Here is an 18,378-nt window from a genome sequence, read left to right as displayed (position 1 = left end):
TCACGCCAAGAACGATAACCATAAATATAACCATAAAGATATAGTTCTAAAAATTGCTCTAAATATAAAAGAATAGCAAAGTCCACAGCACAACTGTAGCTAACGATAATGGCACCAAGAAATTATATAGTTGGAATCACTTTCAGGCAGATTTTTTCCAGCTGATGAATGATAAAACATCATATCTTTCTAGCCAATCATAATCTTTCCAACATTAAAGAGCTTGAGCCTTTAAAGCGGCAGTGCTATCGTCCGCTGGTGCCTTGGTGTGAACGGGCCATTAAATTCAGATTCAGATTCATTCTTTATTGTCCTCCATAGAGGAAATTTGTAAGAGTTATTAGAGTTTTAGATATTTCTGCAAAGTACAAAACCATGGTTATAGGGTTGACTATTGTTGGTGCTTTTACCAAAAAAAAAAAGACCTTTAACAATTCATTGTTAAAAGTGTATAGAGTATGTGTCATTTTTACATATCACTGAGGCCCTCAAAAGGCACCAGATTCATAGAATGACCAATGTGTCCTGAAGAGGGCACTTTACTTCAATCTCAGAAAATGACCTTTCTCTGTAATTCACTTCAATGGCCTTGTGTATTGCCCTGGTACATCCTGCCACAAATAAGAGAGATTCTTAAAGCTTGGCACACAAACATAGAGACTATCAGAAAGGAAGGACAATCCACAGACAACTCTGAAAGGGAATTCAAAAGCTCTCCAAATAGTGTGTTGATCCCTCTGTACTAATAAACAACATGCAGCACTACATTTTAATGCATTATGTAACAGCAAAATGCAAGTTCATCTGGCCTGGTGAGAGCATGAGGACAGGAAAATGACTGGGAAACTACTTACATTTCTGTAGGAATTCATCTATAACCTTCTGTAACCTTCCAATACACAGTACCTATAAATAGGACATTTTTCCCTTCAGTAATCCAGAAATATGAACTAGCGAAATGAACCGAATCAAATGATTTCATCTTGAACTCAATATTGCTTTATTATAAAAAGTCACGCAATGGTATAATCCTGCAAATAAAATAAGACTGCCTACAGCTTTGGTTTATGGCTGCCTTAGAGATTGAGAATTCTTACCAAGCGTGTTCATGATGATATATGAGACTTAACAGATATATATGACATTTATAGCGCTTGTTTGCCAATCCTCTGGCATATCACAAGATATCCTGCTGTGATACTCCAATACCAGCGTACTTCATTACATATCATGAGCCTAGGAAGAACGCCAGTGCTATCCACTGGTTGAGATTTAAGACTGCCATATACATTGAATATTAAACCCATTAATTTGGGTTTGTTTAGAGCTACCTGTCAAATGTTATATTCATCCAAACTCTCTAAACGAATAACTGCTTGCATTGGCTTTGCCTCTGGCTCTTTCTGGGTGGAAAACATAAGCAATTAAATTTAGAGAACATCAATCAATGCCTCTATGTCTCAAATAACTACTGCTTGACATCATCTGAAAAGAGTTGAAAAACATGGCAAAGAATGTGTTATGCAGAAATGTCGTTTTTAATTAAAAAAATTGTCAATAAATCCAGTAGATATTTGTAGATAAAAGCAAATTATGTCTTCCTATCCTTCATAACTTCAACAACATGCTTTGTTAACATGGCTAACCCAATAAAAATGGCTGGACAAATGGCTCTGGGGAGGGAAAGACTGTATAATTTTTCTGTTTCTCTAAACAGTGGAGATAAATTACTGAAGGCCATCCAAAAGAAACGACAAAGAAACTTTCGCTTATTTACAGCTCCAAAAAAAAGGCGCTTCAAATCTTTACAGCCTTGAAAATGCGAGGAAAATGGGTTCATGCACAATTCAAGCAGCACTATATGGTTTCACAATCAGCAGCTTATGCAATGATTTTATCATAGCAGAAAACACTGGAATCGTATAAACAATTTCATTTACGGACAGCTGATGACATAAACGTTGAGTTCCTCTGGTGACATCTACACAGTGTTTTCGTTAACTGCCTCTGCTCTACAATGTTCTCAAAAAGACTGACATGAGAACAATAAGAAACCTACATTAATGGCAGATATCAATCTACACGCATTGTAATTGCTTACAGGTGGATCACAAATCTTGCCAGGTCGGAAATCAAATGGCTGACATGGAAATTTCACTTCTGCATTTATAGGACTGGTGCTTCATGTGTGTGAATGAAAAAACAGTGTTTTAAAATAGGGCACAGATGTGCTAAATTATAATTTAAATATGACATATTTTACTGTTAAAAATGTTACTGTTAAAAATTATCTATAGATAAGGTATGCCGTACAGTATTTGCTCATTTTTGCTCAAGTCAAAACTAAAGTGTAACCAATAACGATTAACTCAAATCATTAAAATAGCAATTTCAATAGCAGATTGAATTGCTATTCTCAACATTTCTTTCCAGGAATGTACGGTACATCTGATTCTGTAGGTCATTTGATAAAAGCATGGATAAGAAATTGAATTGGATGGATGACATGGCAGTTTTCGCTTTGAGTACGAAACATTCAGGGTTCTAGCCCACTCTAATATGACTTGATTTTAATAAGCCAAAATTGCAGCTGTACAAAGATGTATATCAGCAGTGGGAACACATTTGTTTGCATTTTGATTTGTGATTTCACTGGAACGGACAGTGGACCGCAGAAAAGCAAAAGGGAGGTAGAGCGCACAGCTGTGTGTGGTAGACAACATGGACGCTCTACGCCGCTGGACACAAATGCAACAATAACTCAGCAAACAAATTACAAAATTCCAGCAGATCGACACTCATGAAAACACATGCAAACAAAACACACACTTATGCCTCAGAAATGGAGATGCTTATTAGAGACATGACTGTCGCAAGTAATGGGAACATGATGTCACTGTCCTTACTGTAAATGATGCCTATGTATGACATTAAAAAAGGATGAAAAACGGAGATGGGATGGATAGCAGGATATAATGATGCGTAATCGGAAAACGTGAACGAGAGCAAGACCAGAGTTCCAAAGCATTTCATACATCACTGAGGAATGCAACACAACAAAAACAACACGTCCTCTCCCCCGCATGCCTGCCAAGATATCCCAAACAGCACTGCAGACTCCCTGTTGCTCAACTGTGCTCTCAGATTGTGCCGAAAAGATCTCTGCTTTTTTCAGTCAACTACTGGAAAAAATGGGCTTTTAACAACGAGTTTCCCGGATCTCCCTAATGCCAGGATGGAGAGAGAACACTACATTCGCTTTAGCCGAGAGGTTTCTCAATGAACTGAGGTACTGAGTTATTCATCCTGAACGACTGGCAGAACTCGAGAAGAAAGGGTCCTGCCAACGATGTCTTTGAGGGTTTTGAGATTCACACGCAGCCAGCCATAAAAAACCCAACCTACACCAAAGGCAATTCAAGTGATGGAACAAACTGAATTTATTAAAGTGCCCCATTAAGCTTTTTCGAATATTACCTTTCATGCAGAGTGTAATATAGCCATTTGTAAATGTAAAAGGTCTGGAAAATTTTAAAGAAAATTGCACGACAAATAAAAGTTACTGTCTCCTAAAAGAAAGAATAGATTTCGAACTGCTGAAATAAGTCATCAGCAATTTAGTCTCACTTCCTGTTACGTACTTACATAATGTAGCAAAAATGCCAGCCCAAGTTCTTCATTGTCTACATTGTAGTTGTAGCTGAGGCCTGAAAGAGTTTGGTTCGTGTTGCCGCGAAGACGCTGTTTTCAGTGCTGTGATCAGCACTTCAAAAGGATGAGGGCTCAATGGAACTTTTACGGAAAAACCAGTGTTGGGGAAGCTACTCTGAAACTGTAGTTTGACAAGCTACAAGCTACTCGGAAGTTAAAGTAGTTAAACTACAGTCAAGCTACCCTTTTGGAAAAGTAGTTAGCTACACTACAAGTTACTATCAAAAAGTAGCTAGCTACATTGAAACTACTTTAGATTTTTTTGAACAACGTATATTTAAATAACTGAATAAGTGTCTGAGGAATGTTTTAAGTAAAATATTTAGTGTTTAAAACAATGCAACACAATTATGATTTCAAAGAGTATTGTTTTATTACACACAACACTCAAATATCTCAGACTGTTTGTCAAAAGTGCAAAATTGTTTCTCCATCCTCCAAATCTGCCGCCACGTCTTGCTCCATCATGGATAATATGGGTGTGTCTACTCACTTCTGTACGTCAGTGAACCGTTGGCCGCAAGATGCGTGATTAAACAACAGGTGGCGGTAATGGCAAAAAAAGTTGTTTGTAATCTAACAAGAAGAAGAATATCCTTGCATCGTGCTGATTCGCGCAGGGCAGGCTCGACAAAACGCAATGTAGCTTTTGCTCGCGCTACACCGCTACTTGCTGCAAAAAGTAGTTAGCTACTGGAAAAGCTACACTGTTTAAAAAGCAACTGAGCTACTGCCAAGCTACTGAAAAATGTAGTTAAGTTAGTAGCGTCGCTACTTGTAGTTAACTACTCCCCAACACAGGGAAAAACCAACGCCATCGTTACTGTTCGCATCACTGTGTATCAAGCATTGAGAAAGCCTCCGGAGCTGAAATTCAGATACGGTAATGAGCGTTTCATTTCCGACATGCGCTGTAAGTGGTAGGCCAATCAAAAAAGACTGAGCCGCCTGACCAATCAGAGCAGAGTAGGAGTTTAGAGAGACTGAATCTTCAAACTAACTATTTTCTGACTAGATTGAATCTTCAAATTAACTGTTTTTAGACTCTTTAAGAAGTATTTTTTGACCTTTGATGGGTGTAAATCTATTGTAGGAGACTTTTAAAATAGCACAATGGGGCACTTAAAAAAAAAAACAAGTCCTTGGAAATAGTGCAAAAGGTAGGGGTTCAACTAGACAATTAGTTCTGAATCACATTATTTCAGTGGCGCTTATTCAATACTTTTTCCATTCACAAAGTAAATAAGAATTGAACTGCGACGTAGATGTGGCAAGATTGTCCACATTCATTTGGGATGTGTAGCTATGTCAAGTGTTTAATAAACTAACTTGCTCCATAATAAACTAACTTACTCCTTACTCCATAGTGCTTTTTACAATACAGATTGTTTCAAAGCAGCCTTACAGAGATAACAGAAAAATAATGCAAAACATCACAGTCGAGCTTAAGTTAAGAGTAGCACATCTGTTTTCAACACTGATAATAATAATAAATGTTTCTTGAACAGCAAATCAGCATAAAAGAATGATACCTGAAGGATCATGTGACACCGAAGACTGGAGTATTTAACTGAAAATTTAGCTTTGCATCACAGGATTAAATAACATTTTAATACGTATTCAATTTGAAAACAGTTCTTCATAATTTCACAATATTATTGCATTTCTTATCAAATAAATGCAGCTCTGGTAAGCATAAGATAATTATTAATAGATAATTAAAAAGAAGCTTTTAAACAATCTTACTGACCCCAAACTTTTGTGTATGGCAAACTAAAATGTCTTAGTTAATATCAACTTAAACATTAGATACTTACAAGTGAAGAAATGAGGTAATGGGAACTGGTTAAAAGACAACATGACTTACTGGATTTACCACAGGAGGCCCCAATTATTCAGGTTGTTGCCCTTTGACCTTCTAAATTGCATGAGCAAACCATTACCGGCCTAACCATGAGTCTGTATCGGTTTGACTAGTGAGACAAAACAGACCACCATTGCTTCTAATTACTGCAAAAAGAGCAGCGATTATTAGCAAAAATATGTAAAACTGTGGTCAGGTAATTAACCTTTTTGAATGTAAGACAGTGAGAGGGATGGCCATCATTTGTATGTGACACCATAATGTCATGTCACAATAACACGGTAAAACTTTGATCATTTATGAAGTATATTTCTCAAAATAGGATTTAAATACAGTCCCGAATTAAAAACAAAACAAGGATGCATCATTTTTATACCTTAGTACAGTAGTTTATTTAGCCTTTCAGTTCCCATCCTATATAATTTCAGAGCCATTCATAGCATTTTATATGAGAGATTTGATGGAGAACTTTTATAAAACCCACAGCTGATGATCAAATTTGATAACTGTTTCATTATATTCATAAAATCACATGAGAAAATCTGTCTGAAGTTGACACCATTTGTTTAGATGTCAATGGGGCGTTACAATTTTCACCTCTGATAATTTCTTCAAGACGGATATTTCAAAGAAAGCTCACAAACACATCTGAATTCATAGGTTACAGCTGTGTACACACTCCAATGCAGCATCACCAACCAGACCCGTGTTGAAAGAAACAGCGTCATTACAAGATGTGGAAAGCAAAGAGAACATTTTTAAAGGAGACTGCTAAAAAACAAACACCTATTTTCTTCGCAATTATCACAGAATCCATCAGAGAATTGTGCAAATTCCAGAGGTTGTTGGGTAATGCATTCGGTTTTCTTCATGCTTTGACTAGCTAGGCTCAATTGATCTCAAACTAACTCTGGCCACATACCAACTAGTATCACTCAATCTAACGGTTCCTGAGCTGGCTGCAAGCACGCTGAAAACGCTTTTTAGGGGACATTCATTAACTTTTGGGGTTTTTGGAGAAGAGAATGAAGGTCATCCCTGTCGTAAATACCGGCCAGTTGAAAAGCCTATAAATCAGCTTGAGTGGTGTTGACTCAGTGGTCAGTGGTCCATTTGATTTAAGCATCTACAGAACTCATGACTCATTTGTGCTTTAAAAAGATACATATTCAGCGTAACCCCTGCATGAAATAATTGTGGCTATAAAATCACCCCATAACACTTTAACAGAGCTCTGTATGAGCAAACAAGAAGGAATTCGTATGATATTCAAAAAAACAATACCACAAAGAAAAGACTGGTGCATTGACCATGGTTTGATCTGCTGCCATTAATTCCCGCAGACATCGTAAAGAGACAACAGAGAACAATGCAAAGGATTTCCTGTTAAATCACCCTTTTCGTTTCATGGGTCAAAAACACCAATATCCTATTCCCTGGAATTTCACGAGCTGGTGGTCAAACTGTTTGTATGACAGCGTGTTTGACCTGATGAGCACTTTGAGCTGATTGATGAAGACTTTCACTGATATGAACCATCTGGTCAACTTAACCAAGAAGGGAATTAATCACTGTAAAATTGCATGATATTTCTGCCTAAGTCATAAAATTAAATGTACCGAAATCCCAAATGGCAGATGCTCTGAGAGTGACTCGCATCAATTACTTCCAGCTTGTGGCTTTTAAATATTAAAGGGGAGGACAAAACCTTCATAAAATGTTTGCTGGAAATAAATCATCCTTAAATATTGTTGCAATTAAGCAGTAAAGCTATCTTACGTCTTCAGCCTGCTCACGTGCTTCCGCATGTGTTAATCTAGATGACAGAGTTTATGCTCATAATAAATATATTAAGATGAACTGTTCCTGATGAAAAATGAACACTGGCAAAGTCTAAATCAATTAAAAGTGATGTATTTTAAAATCAATTTACAAAAACAACATTGAAAAACCTTGTATGAGAACACATCAGCTTCTCTAACAACATTTTGATCCTAATCTGTGCCACATTTTTCTCTTCATCACTCTGTTCCAATCACAGCTTGTCTACGTCTGTGGACTTACACAATTGATAAACAATAAAAGAAGAAAACTTAAATATCCCCATATATTTAAGTAGACAAATAATAAATCTGTTGCAAATACAAAAGAAACAGGACGCTGACAGATTCTCCAACTTCAATTGTCTTCTCTTCAATACAACACATTTTGTGAAAGGCAATAATGTCATAGTGTATTTATGTATTCATTTGGTGGGGGATGCAGGATAGGGCTATACTTGTTTTGTCCAAACAATGGAAGTTATGGGGCAAAAGGGACAGTAGGAATGTTTTGGAAAACATTTGTCCTTCAGCCTTAAGTCCCAAATCTTACAGTACCTGAACGATCAATCCTGAAGCTGTTCAGCGGTAGGTAACCAGTACCCTTGTGAAGCCATGTTGCAGGTTTTGGTTTACTGTGCATATGCCAGACACATCTGCATTTGCTCAAAGGAGCTTTTGGACATGTCTGGGTTGAAAAAACAATAGGATCTTGTTTCTTTTAATGGACACTTTTGGAAATAATCTCCCTAGACACCAGTGGATATTAAAGATGAACTAGAGGGGTGAGAAAAGACATGCGACTGGACTCTAGAGGGTTCCCAGTTTGTATAAAGGTTCAGCCGATAATTAAAAAGCTTGCCGCTGGCGACGAACAAGTGCTTGTGGTCAGATGAACTTTATGTTTAAGTTCATGGCTGGGTTTCTGTCCTAAAGGGGATAGTGATAGGGTTTATATGATATGGCCTTTGTCTGTTTGGTTCACTTTGCCTTTTGCCCTGGAATGCTTCTCCTTCAGAGCGCAGAAACAGGCCTAAAACCACCAGAAATATTTGGAAGAATTACCAACAACCAAGTTCTCCAGAAACATCTCCAGTAAGTTCTGGAAAGGTCTATTCTGATCTGGCTTCACATGTTGTTCCTGATCCCATTCCTGTGAAACAATACATCTTTTAATCCAAAACTATAGTACTAAATCACTTTGTACGCTGCACTTCATTTAAAACAAAGACCTATAAATTCTATGGCACTATATCAACAACTTCCCAGCAGCCTTTCAGAATACACAGCTTTCCCCTGTAAAACTATATCCTCCAATAAAGCTTAACACTAAATAATGGAAGGATCCATGACACCATTAAAAATAACACATCCACTTGTTCCTGACGCTAGTATCCTTCTGAAGTCTCTACAAAAATGAGCAAATTAACCGTTTAATCGGGATGCTTCAAAAAGCGAACGTTCCTTTATGTTTCCATTTACTCTTCCATTTGTCCTGTTGTCAACAGACTCAAGTGCGTGGAGTAGAAGGCTGCATTGAGATTGAGATCCCGCAGGTCCAAAAGCAAATCTTGTGGGAGCGGGCGGTTTTACCCATAGACTGTAAAAATAAATATGGTAGTATATACCCGTATAAATAAACTCGTATATAAAGTATAAATAAACCCGTAGGTTTCTGAAGAGCATTTTTGAAGCCCAGAGTGGGTGGAGCCGGCCGTCGCCATCTTGGCAGCGCGTCATTCCCAGATAACCGAAAATAGGCAAAGAGGCGGGGATTAGCTGAGGTGACGGCTAACAGACAGTAGACAAACGGCTAGTAGTGACAGCAGAGCAATCCACCTGTCATTCCAGTGGCCATGCCCTTAATTATGCAGAACTTTAAGGCTTAATATAATTCAAACAGATGAGTTATAAAAATTAACTATATAGACCAAAACCTCTTTTTGTACCAGGCTGTAAACATTTTTTTTCTGCTGTAAAGTTGGGGGGTTATAATGGGACTGACTCTCTTTTGGAGCCTGTCTCTACTGGCCAGTTGATAAATTGCAGTTTAAGTCACTTCCGTGTTGGATTCAAGAGAGAGACCGGAAGGTTGCTGCTTGGTTTTACTTTTCTACGGGTGGGAGTGAGCAGTCAGAAAATACAGCCGAATAACAAGGACTCTGCTGAAAATTAAGTTCCCCGCAGTCGATTATTACCATTCTCTTCCTCCACAGCAATCTGGAGTAGCTAGACCAAATGATTCATTATTTAATTAATTTAAGTACGTTTAATGTAGACGTTTAATTTGCTACGTTAATTAGCTACATAAACACCTGGGATATTTGTGAGGTTTTTATTTGCTATTTATAATTTTTATTTAATTTGTTTTATATTTAATTTGTTTAATATTTATTTTGTAAGTAATTCAATTAAATACCATGCCCTGTTAGGTTACCAGAGTTTAACTGTTATGGTTGGGTGTGTGTGTGTGTGTGTGTGTGTGTGTGTGTGTGTATTGTTACGCATATGTTTAAATATGTTTTTAGGCCCCACTAGTTAAAACTCTATCAACAAAATAAGGCTAATAAAAAACTGGCCGAATGTGTTTGTCATGTGTGGTGCTAGCATTACTTTATCTTAAGGTCAGTTTAATGTTTTATCCCTGTTTTTCTGAACGTTTAGCATAGCCCTAATGTTTGTGTAATTTTTTCACAATTTCAACAATTGTAAAAGAACATTTGCGGGTGCGCAAGGGAGTGGAACATACACGTTGCAGAAGCTGGCGGTAATTAGCGAGAACGGGATCAAGAAATCAGTCCCGAACAGGGCTGTAGTGTGGAGTATGTCAGAGAGTGAACAGGCATCTGTATACTGTATTCAGTGTAGACAGCGCCAGTCACTATAATGGGTTTTATTTTATTTTGACGTGACACTCGTATCCGGTGTAGGCAAGTGTCAGCTGTTAAGTGACTGATGCCAGTGGGCGGGGCCTATGGTGTGATGATGTATAACTATTCATTGATGTCTCCCTTTGGAGGCGATCATATGCAGATGTATTTGTAGTGCGATGTCTCAAATTCCACAATATCGTAATGAGACATTTTTGGAGCTCGATTAAATAAAGGATGTTTTAAGATATGAAACTTGTAGGATGTTTTAATGGTACAAAGACCTCTTATATGTAAAAAGATCATGGCAAATTGTATATGTCATGACCCCTTTAATGTTAATTCAGTGTGAGTAATTATAATGTATAAATGTCAGAGGCGTACAGTGGTGTTCTGAAATGAGAACGAAACTATCCTTACAGTTTTTTTTTATGTTTTTTCCAATGTAAATTCATGTTAGTTACACTTAATGTTGACACTTAATGTTTCCGGGTTAATTAAACAGTACTTACACTATAAAAAAAAAAAACTTTCAGGTTTCATTTTGCCTTGACAAAGTGGTGACATCATAAGTGGGTGAGTTGTTTACTTTTTAAGTCTTCCCATTAACACCGTTCATTTAGGCTGAATCGCGGATGTGGAACGCACATAAAACAAGAGGTGGGATTTATCGCGAGAACACAGCAATTACCCAATCATAGTGCGATCGAGGCACTGCCTCCCCTCACGTGACTTTTCCCTGTTCATCCTTAATTACCCCCCACCAAACTCATGGCACACTTAAGGGGTCTGTTAAAACTCAATGGGCTCAAGGGAGGCTATAGACATGCTGCTTCCCGAATGTAACTTAAACCACTGGTGTCGCTGTTGGAAAGTGTCACTTTAGAAAAACATGTGATTTACACTTTTGAAGTCAAATTTTTTAATATTTGTGTTTTATTTTTGTATTGTCGATTATTTTCTCATCCATTTTTTAGCAGAATTGTGTTTTTTTTTTCCAGAAAATATTGAAACTTTAATTTAATTAGATAATTAGCACAGCTGGTAGTTTGATTTAGATATGTAATCGTTAACAGCCTATTACATCTGAATCAGTCAGCCACAAGCAAATTGGTACAACATTGGTACAACATACCAAAATAAGAGCCAATAAGAGCTCAAAAACGGATCATTCATTGATGGACAAAGTTTTAGCACTACATCCCTGGCTAGTTTTCACAGCTATCAAGCTCTAGGATGGATCACAACCAAAGACAATGTCAAACTGCAATGCATGAACATTCTCCTTAGTTAGACATTATAATCTATTCAAGAGACAACCCCTGGCTTGCAGGCATGTTTCTAACACAAGAACAGATGTGCAGAAAATCAAATCAAATCAGATCACATCAGAAGCATTAATTGAACAATAAATGACACACAAATATTTCCAAATATCCCATCACGAGTTTGAGAGCCGCCAAGACACAACCGAAAAGAGGTGTGGTGGCTTATACTAACTGCACCTGTTAATTTACGATGAGCTCATATCAAAACAGCGATTGAGTCATTTTAGTGATCTGCATATGAGCAAATGGTACTGACAACCGTGCTCACTTGAGACCCAGTGTGTAAATACTCTCAAAGCACGCTTGAGAGATTTAGGGACTCCACAGGTCACCAGCGCTGGCGCACCATACACGCCAGGAATTTACAAGGATAAGCTTAACAGCGATTTTGGCAAGTGTTTCAAAGCATCACACATCAGCGCCTGCTGAAATAATAATAAAAAACTATAGTAGTTTGTGCTTTAACTTGCTACTTCCAGCTTCCAGCATGCAGGTGGACTGAAATGCACCACCACAGAAGAGAGTGCCACAGTTATCAAGTGCTAAAGGAAGGGAGAATAAAATCATCTACAATTTTGATTGATTTCTATTCTAGATAAATATTTAAAGAAATAGTTCATCCTAAAATGAAACCTGCCATTATTTATTAATACATTTCCAAACCTGTGTGACTTTATGCCATCCATGGACCACAAAGAAGAGATTATGAAGATTAAAAGTAGTCCGTTTGACCGAATCATTTGAACCACATTTAAAATACTTTATGGTGCGTTCTGTCTTTTGCAGAAAGATCCATGCTTTGATGTCAAGTACATTCATAAAAACTTCTTCAAACATATGGGTTTAAAAAAGTTATGAGAGTTTGTTAATGTAAGTAGATTTTTATACCTAACGAACTATACCTTTAACTGAGGGGGTGTGCAGCAACACAATAAACCTTGATAATAATCTAACCATCCCTTGGCAAAGTAGTAGACTGGAACGACGAGACCTGCTTTCAAAACTAGCTTAAGTTACTGCGCTAAGGCTGAGGAATCTTGGTCTGCATTGCATCCGGAGCCGGCTTAAACCTCCAGCATCATAATCCCCAACCTTCAAAGAATAATATCTCCATGCTTTCTTTCACTAATTCTAAAAGGTCACAGGAATGAAAACAGGATTACTTAACATGCCCCACACAAAACACCAACACAGCTAACCAAGTGAAAGAACACCCAGGGCACTTTATGAGAACGTGACCGGCTGATTGAACAGATTTTAGAGTCATTTTCAATATGAAAGGACACAATGTGGGTCTCATTTTTAAAATATAAACTCAGTATATGGTTCTTCCATCTGCACATAAGAACTGCATTAAACACAGCTGGAGTCTGTGTACTGTTGGTGGTGTAGAATGCAATGGCACATTAAAAACGGTCTGCTGTCAGAAATGGAGCCAGTGGTTCTATTTCAAACTTAACCATAAAACAATTTTTTCACAACAAAAAATGTCTTGGCAGCCTTCCTGCAAATACGATTTTTTTTTTTTGAAAAACTTCAAGCAATGCAGGTTTCATTGCATAAACATGTAAAATAACAATGATAGACAGACATGGCACTTATTTATTCATATGAGAAGCTGTCAAATTCATTCAAATACAAAACGTTAAATAAATCACAAAAGCGATTACAGACAATATTCAAGAGAACAACCTACAGAACGCTAAAATGTACAAGTAAACAGTTCCTTACCTGTAGCATGTGGTCACCTCTCCCGTGGATTTTACGCACGAGTATTTCGTCGTTGCGATTTTGCTCTCTGAACACACTTCTCTGTAAGACAAAGAAGACGTCAGCTGTTTCTTTTTACAGAAACAATTCTTCCTCACGCACAGGAAACAAACTTTCCATCCTCTGAGTTGGTGCAAGCAGCGAGCTGACAGCACGCGCACTTTACCTGTCCACATCCTCCTTCTCCTCTCGGAAAGTCCACGGCGTTCCCAATGAGAAGAGTATTACCACCACAGCGAGACTGAGAGGAGTTCCTCTGCCCGTGGAGCTCATTTCAAACACTCCGAGATGATAAAAAGATATTTGTCCGAATAAAGCCAGTGTCTTGAAGTTCAGAGCTTGTTTCTGAGGAATTGAGAGAGTATTGATTGGTTACCTCCTGCGAAGCCCCACGCGCAGATTCCCTCCGGCCCCTCCTACTGCAACACTTGATCAACTTCCATAGGTTCAGAAAAGCAAGTTATAGATATATTTAATAATTGCCGCACGTAACAGTAAAGCGATTACTGAAAATAAGCTTAAAAAAGTGAAAACCCAGGGGGTGTGAGGTTTGAGTTAAATAATTATTATTTTATTTTATATAATATTATAACATGCTTAAATAGACACGAATGTGTGTGTATATACAATATATAAATATGTCATTTATAAATATACTTCTGAACATGAAGATATATGTCTCAATTAATGAGATTTTTAATTATAATCATAGAATAATTGGGAAAAGGGTTAACAGTTTTAGATGGAAAATGTCAAAATGATTAGCGGATATTTCAGCATGTATCTTTTTCTTTTCTTAAAAAAAGATGCTGCATTGGCCTATGACCTATGACAAGTGTTTAATTATGTACATAAGAATTTCAATTGCACAAATAACCTTATGAAATAAACGTTTTATGAAATAATGAATATAGAAATGTGAAGTGAATGAAAATATGAAATTATAAAAATAAAAATAGATTTAGCCTCCCATTGATTGCCCTCAAAGGTTAAACTAGGCAAACTGCATCCCTCACAAAAGGAATTGTTTGCACCAAGTCTTCATCCTTGACCTCTGACTAATGACATAAGCTGTTAAGGGACCCAAACGGCCCACAAGGCCAGGGTACTGTTGTCACAAAAAAGATTTATGCTAATAGTATAATTCTTGAATTGTAGTTATTTCAAAGTTAGTGTCATTGATGCCCATCTAATTCATAGAACTATTTCAGTTGTGGCCACAGATGAACTGGGGGACTTTTTGAAAGTTTCGCCCCCTAGTGGCCGACAAAGCAGCAGCTGTTTCTTGTTTCTATGCAGAGGAGCCATTCCCAACCATCTGAAGAGCGATAAATAAAGATGCTCTCACCAGAAAAAACGTCCTGATGAATAATCTCGTATCTCATGAGTAAGCAACTCTAAACATATCAGACGGGGTCGACCTCAAGTGCTTGGAAGCGCAAATAAATGATCTGCTTCCAAAGATGTGTTTCCATGGAGCTGTTTGCATGATGCTGCTGTTGAATCTTGGCTGAGATCACTTTTTCGTGCCGTGTTTTTTTGAAGTGATAAACCCTCCTTGTCTTTTTCTTTCAACACTTTCATTACAATTCAAGCAACAGATTTAAGATGCAAGGTTGATGTCATCAGGGCCAATGTCTAGACTTTATGGAGACTTTAAGTTAAGTATTACAAGTTCACTCATTGGTTTCAAGGCTCAAAATCTAGGCAGAAAATTTGTTGCAAGAGACTGTTCTTAAAATGTCCCTATTATGCTATTTTAAAGTTTCCTAATGTTGTTTTGGAGTCTCCTACAACAGGTTTACATGCATCAAAGGTAAAAAAAACTTAAATTTTCTCATAATATACATTTGCACATCACCACATTTTCAATGATTCTCAAACGACTCGTCAGTTGAATCAATCTCTCTAAATCCCTCCTTTCCGCGAGCTACTCTGCTCTGATTGGCCAGACGCCTCAATCTGTTGTGATTGGTTTACCGCGTACAGCGCGCGTGTCGAAAACAAAAAACGCCCATTGCCATAACAACGTCAGCTGTCCTGAGGCTTCCTAAACCGTAGAGTAGACTAACACAGTAACGAACAATGACGTTGGTTTTACCATATCAATCCGAGCGTGAGTGGGATGATGAAAGACTGGAAGAACTAGTTATTCAACCTGAACCTCCATCGCAAGGACGACTCGAGCTGGACGTTTCTCGGTGATACACTACTCATTATGAGTACATTATGAGATGTTGCAACTGTAATTCCTCACCATCAGCATTAACAAGTGCATGTCCATCAATAAACCGATTATTTTACTTGTACTTATTTATTTACGGAGTATTTTCTAATTTAATTCTGTGAACATGTGGAAACTGTATCAGTAACAGTCCATACTGTACATTAGCCGAGCTCTAGAATGACTGATGTAACGTTAACATAAACGTTGGTAAAACAAATCTTGCTTCATGTAATCTTTCCTCAAAGTAGTGAGAACGATAGACGACACAGTTTTAGGTAATAGTGGCCCACAACTGATTAGCAGAAGTAGCCTATTTCAGTAAGACAGTAACCAGTTAGCAGGAGACCTACACAATATAAAACTCAAAACTAAGTATTTTGAACACCATCTTTCAAGAGCAAGTGATTTGCGAATCCTGCACTGAAGTCGTCAGTAAAATAAATGGAACACAGCCAAAGTTGAGGATTATACTGCTGAAGTATCGTGGTAAAGATAATTTTAACCATTGATTCTTCACATGCTCGTCCTTGAGCAGTGGGAAAAAACTGCCTTTATCTTCACATTGTAGAGCACAGCGTCTACTCGACATGATGCTATCCAGCATCCACAGGAGTCAGCTGCCGGTTTGAGGCCGTTCAAGTTTTCCCTGGTGACTGCGCGCGCAATAAGTGGGCGGGCAATATGCTAATGTTTCGTCTTGACGTCACAACAAAACGCTTATGACTCGTTTGAAAAACGATTCATTTCATTGACTCTATATAAACTTTATATATGGTGCACTTACAGATTTAAAACTTTGCAGGATGTTTTCATTCACTTAGAGCTATGTTACACACTACATGAAAGGTCATTTTCAAAAATCCAAAAAAGGGCACTTTAACCTTTATTTCCAATCACAAAACAAGGGTGCAGAGCTTGACACTAAATGCAGGTTATTTTAGCAGTGGCGTGTAACACAGTCACTACTAGCCACTTTGGCAGGTTAAATTATAGCCTAGCCTACATTTTTTAACTGGAGTCTTTTTAAAAGGCATCTGAAATGTTGTCAAAAATATAGATTTTTCGATATATTTCGATATAGTGAAATATATGAAATGCTTCCAATAGCCTACTCATTTTCCGCATAATAAATGGGCTATAAGATACCATTTGCGTTTTCTCGCTCTCTTCAAATGCTTTCTAGAGTTAAGCGTCCTGCCCCCATATTATAAATAGACGCTGAAGCTGCGGCTTAAATCGGTCACTCTTCTTCACACATTTACTATTTTCTATATGGTGAATTACAAGTAGTGCACTATACATGGGGATAGGGAACGATTCAGACAGTGTAATTATGCTTTCCCTTAGGGCGAATGAAGTCTGGTTTCACGAAGAGTCACGCGAACCGCCGCAGCGCGCGCACACAGTCTGCTTCGGTCGAGACCATGGTCGAGACACGATAGAACAGAGCGGATCATGCGAGTCAACGCAGACCAGAAAACGTATCGGGCTCATTTGAATTCTTCAACTAATGCAGTTTATATTTCAGAGCGATATGGAGGAGAAACGGTTAGAGATTAGGAGGAAACTGCGGTTTTACCGAGCTCAACGGTTCTGGCCGAGCTGTGATATAAATGAAATGCTATAGGCCGTTTTCAAAATGGCGAGAGGCTCTTCGATATGTCCCGCCCTGTCTTCCTGTTTCAGAGGAAATTACGCCAACAGATTGAATAATGCTGCGTGTTTCAAGAAACTTTATTGGCCCTTTAAAAATATCTATATCACAGTTTTTCCCATAATATTGATGTCAAAATTCTGAGTGGCTATAATAGCCTAACTTTGAAAAACCACAGAGACTGGGGAGCAAAAAACGTGTTCAATCTCGGAGTTCAATGCAGGATTCGCAAATCACTTATTGTACTCAAATATCATACTCTTGAAAGATGGTGTTCAAAATACTTAGTTTACAAAATACTTAGCCCTGTGTGCGTGGATGTAGCCTATACTAACATTTAAACTTCCATTGCAGCATTTGTTTTCAAATTCTTTCCAGCTGTTTATAGGATTTTTTTTCAATCTCAGGTGGTTGCATAATTCATGCGGAGCTATTCAAAACACCAAAAAAGTAAATAGAACAAATGAATTGTTTTCAGACAGAGAACACCTGCTCTTTAAATAATTTTGCTCCTAATCAAACAGCAATGAGCAATTTAAGTTTTTATTGTTTAACTAAGCAGTTTATGTAGCTGCAAAGTGATAACAATTTAGCATTTTGTTGTGCTTTGTAAGGGATGGTCTGATGATTTACATAAAAGTTAAGAATTGTGTGGACTGTTATGAGTCAGCCATGATCGCAATGATACAAATATGTGAGTGAGTGTGCTTGCAAGTTTTGTTTTCAATAAGGCATAGGAAATAGGTCAAATTGAGCAGCGTAACAGCAGGAAAATATGCAGTCTTAAAAGCCTTCCAAACATTTTAATGTCAAGATGCAAATATTTGCAATTGGGTATGACTGAAGAAATAAGATCTGTTTTCACCCCCACTTCTGTTGTATAATAGCTGCAAACATTCCAAGTTCCAAGGAACAATGATTTGTTTCAATGTAATGAAGTCTTGAGCCAAAAGTCAATTACACAAATGTGTTTTCTAAAGCAGGGGTTTTGTACACTTCCATTGAAAATTTTGAGGTCAGTAAGATAAATGTGATTCTTTTGAACGTTCTATTCATCAAAGAAATCTGAAAAAATGTAGCATGGTTTTAATAACAATATTACACAGCACAACTGTTTTTAACTTTGATAATAAT

General features: G+C 37.6%; 1 protein-coding gene across 2 annotated transcripts in view; it reads right to left on the bottom strand.

Moving 5' to 3' along the window:
• Positions 1 to 13,797, bottom strand: part of ccbe1 (collagen and calcium binding EGF domains 1) — a 55,113-nt gene extending 41,316 nt beyond the window's left edge. Inside the window, exons 1-3 of one of the 2 annotated variants that reach the window (XM_081390443.1) lie at positions 13,740 to 13,797; positions 13,530 to 13,644; positions 13,325 to 13,405 (exon numbers count right to left, since the gene is read on the bottom strand). In XM_081390443.1, coding sequence (XP_081246569.1) covers positions 13,325 to 13,405; positions 13,530 to 13,636 — 188 coding nt within the window. In that variant the 5' untranslated portion in view covers positions 13,637 to 13,644; positions 13,740 to 13,797. The other variant, XM_081390442.1, reaches the window with a different exon arrangement.
• Between the last annotated feature and the right edge of the window lie 4,581 nt (positions 13,798 to 18,378).

The sequence above is a fragment of the Scardinius erythrophthalmus genome, assembly GCF_964197995.2.
Source record: "Scardinius erythrophthalmus genome assembly, chromosome: 17".
Lineage (NCBI taxonomy): Eukaryota > Metazoa > Chordata > Actinopteri > Cypriniformes > Leuciscidae > Scardinius > Scardinius erythrophthalmus.
The sequence above is the reverse complement of the archived record's forward strand: the minus strand, read 5'-3'. Positions and strand labels throughout refer to the sequence as shown.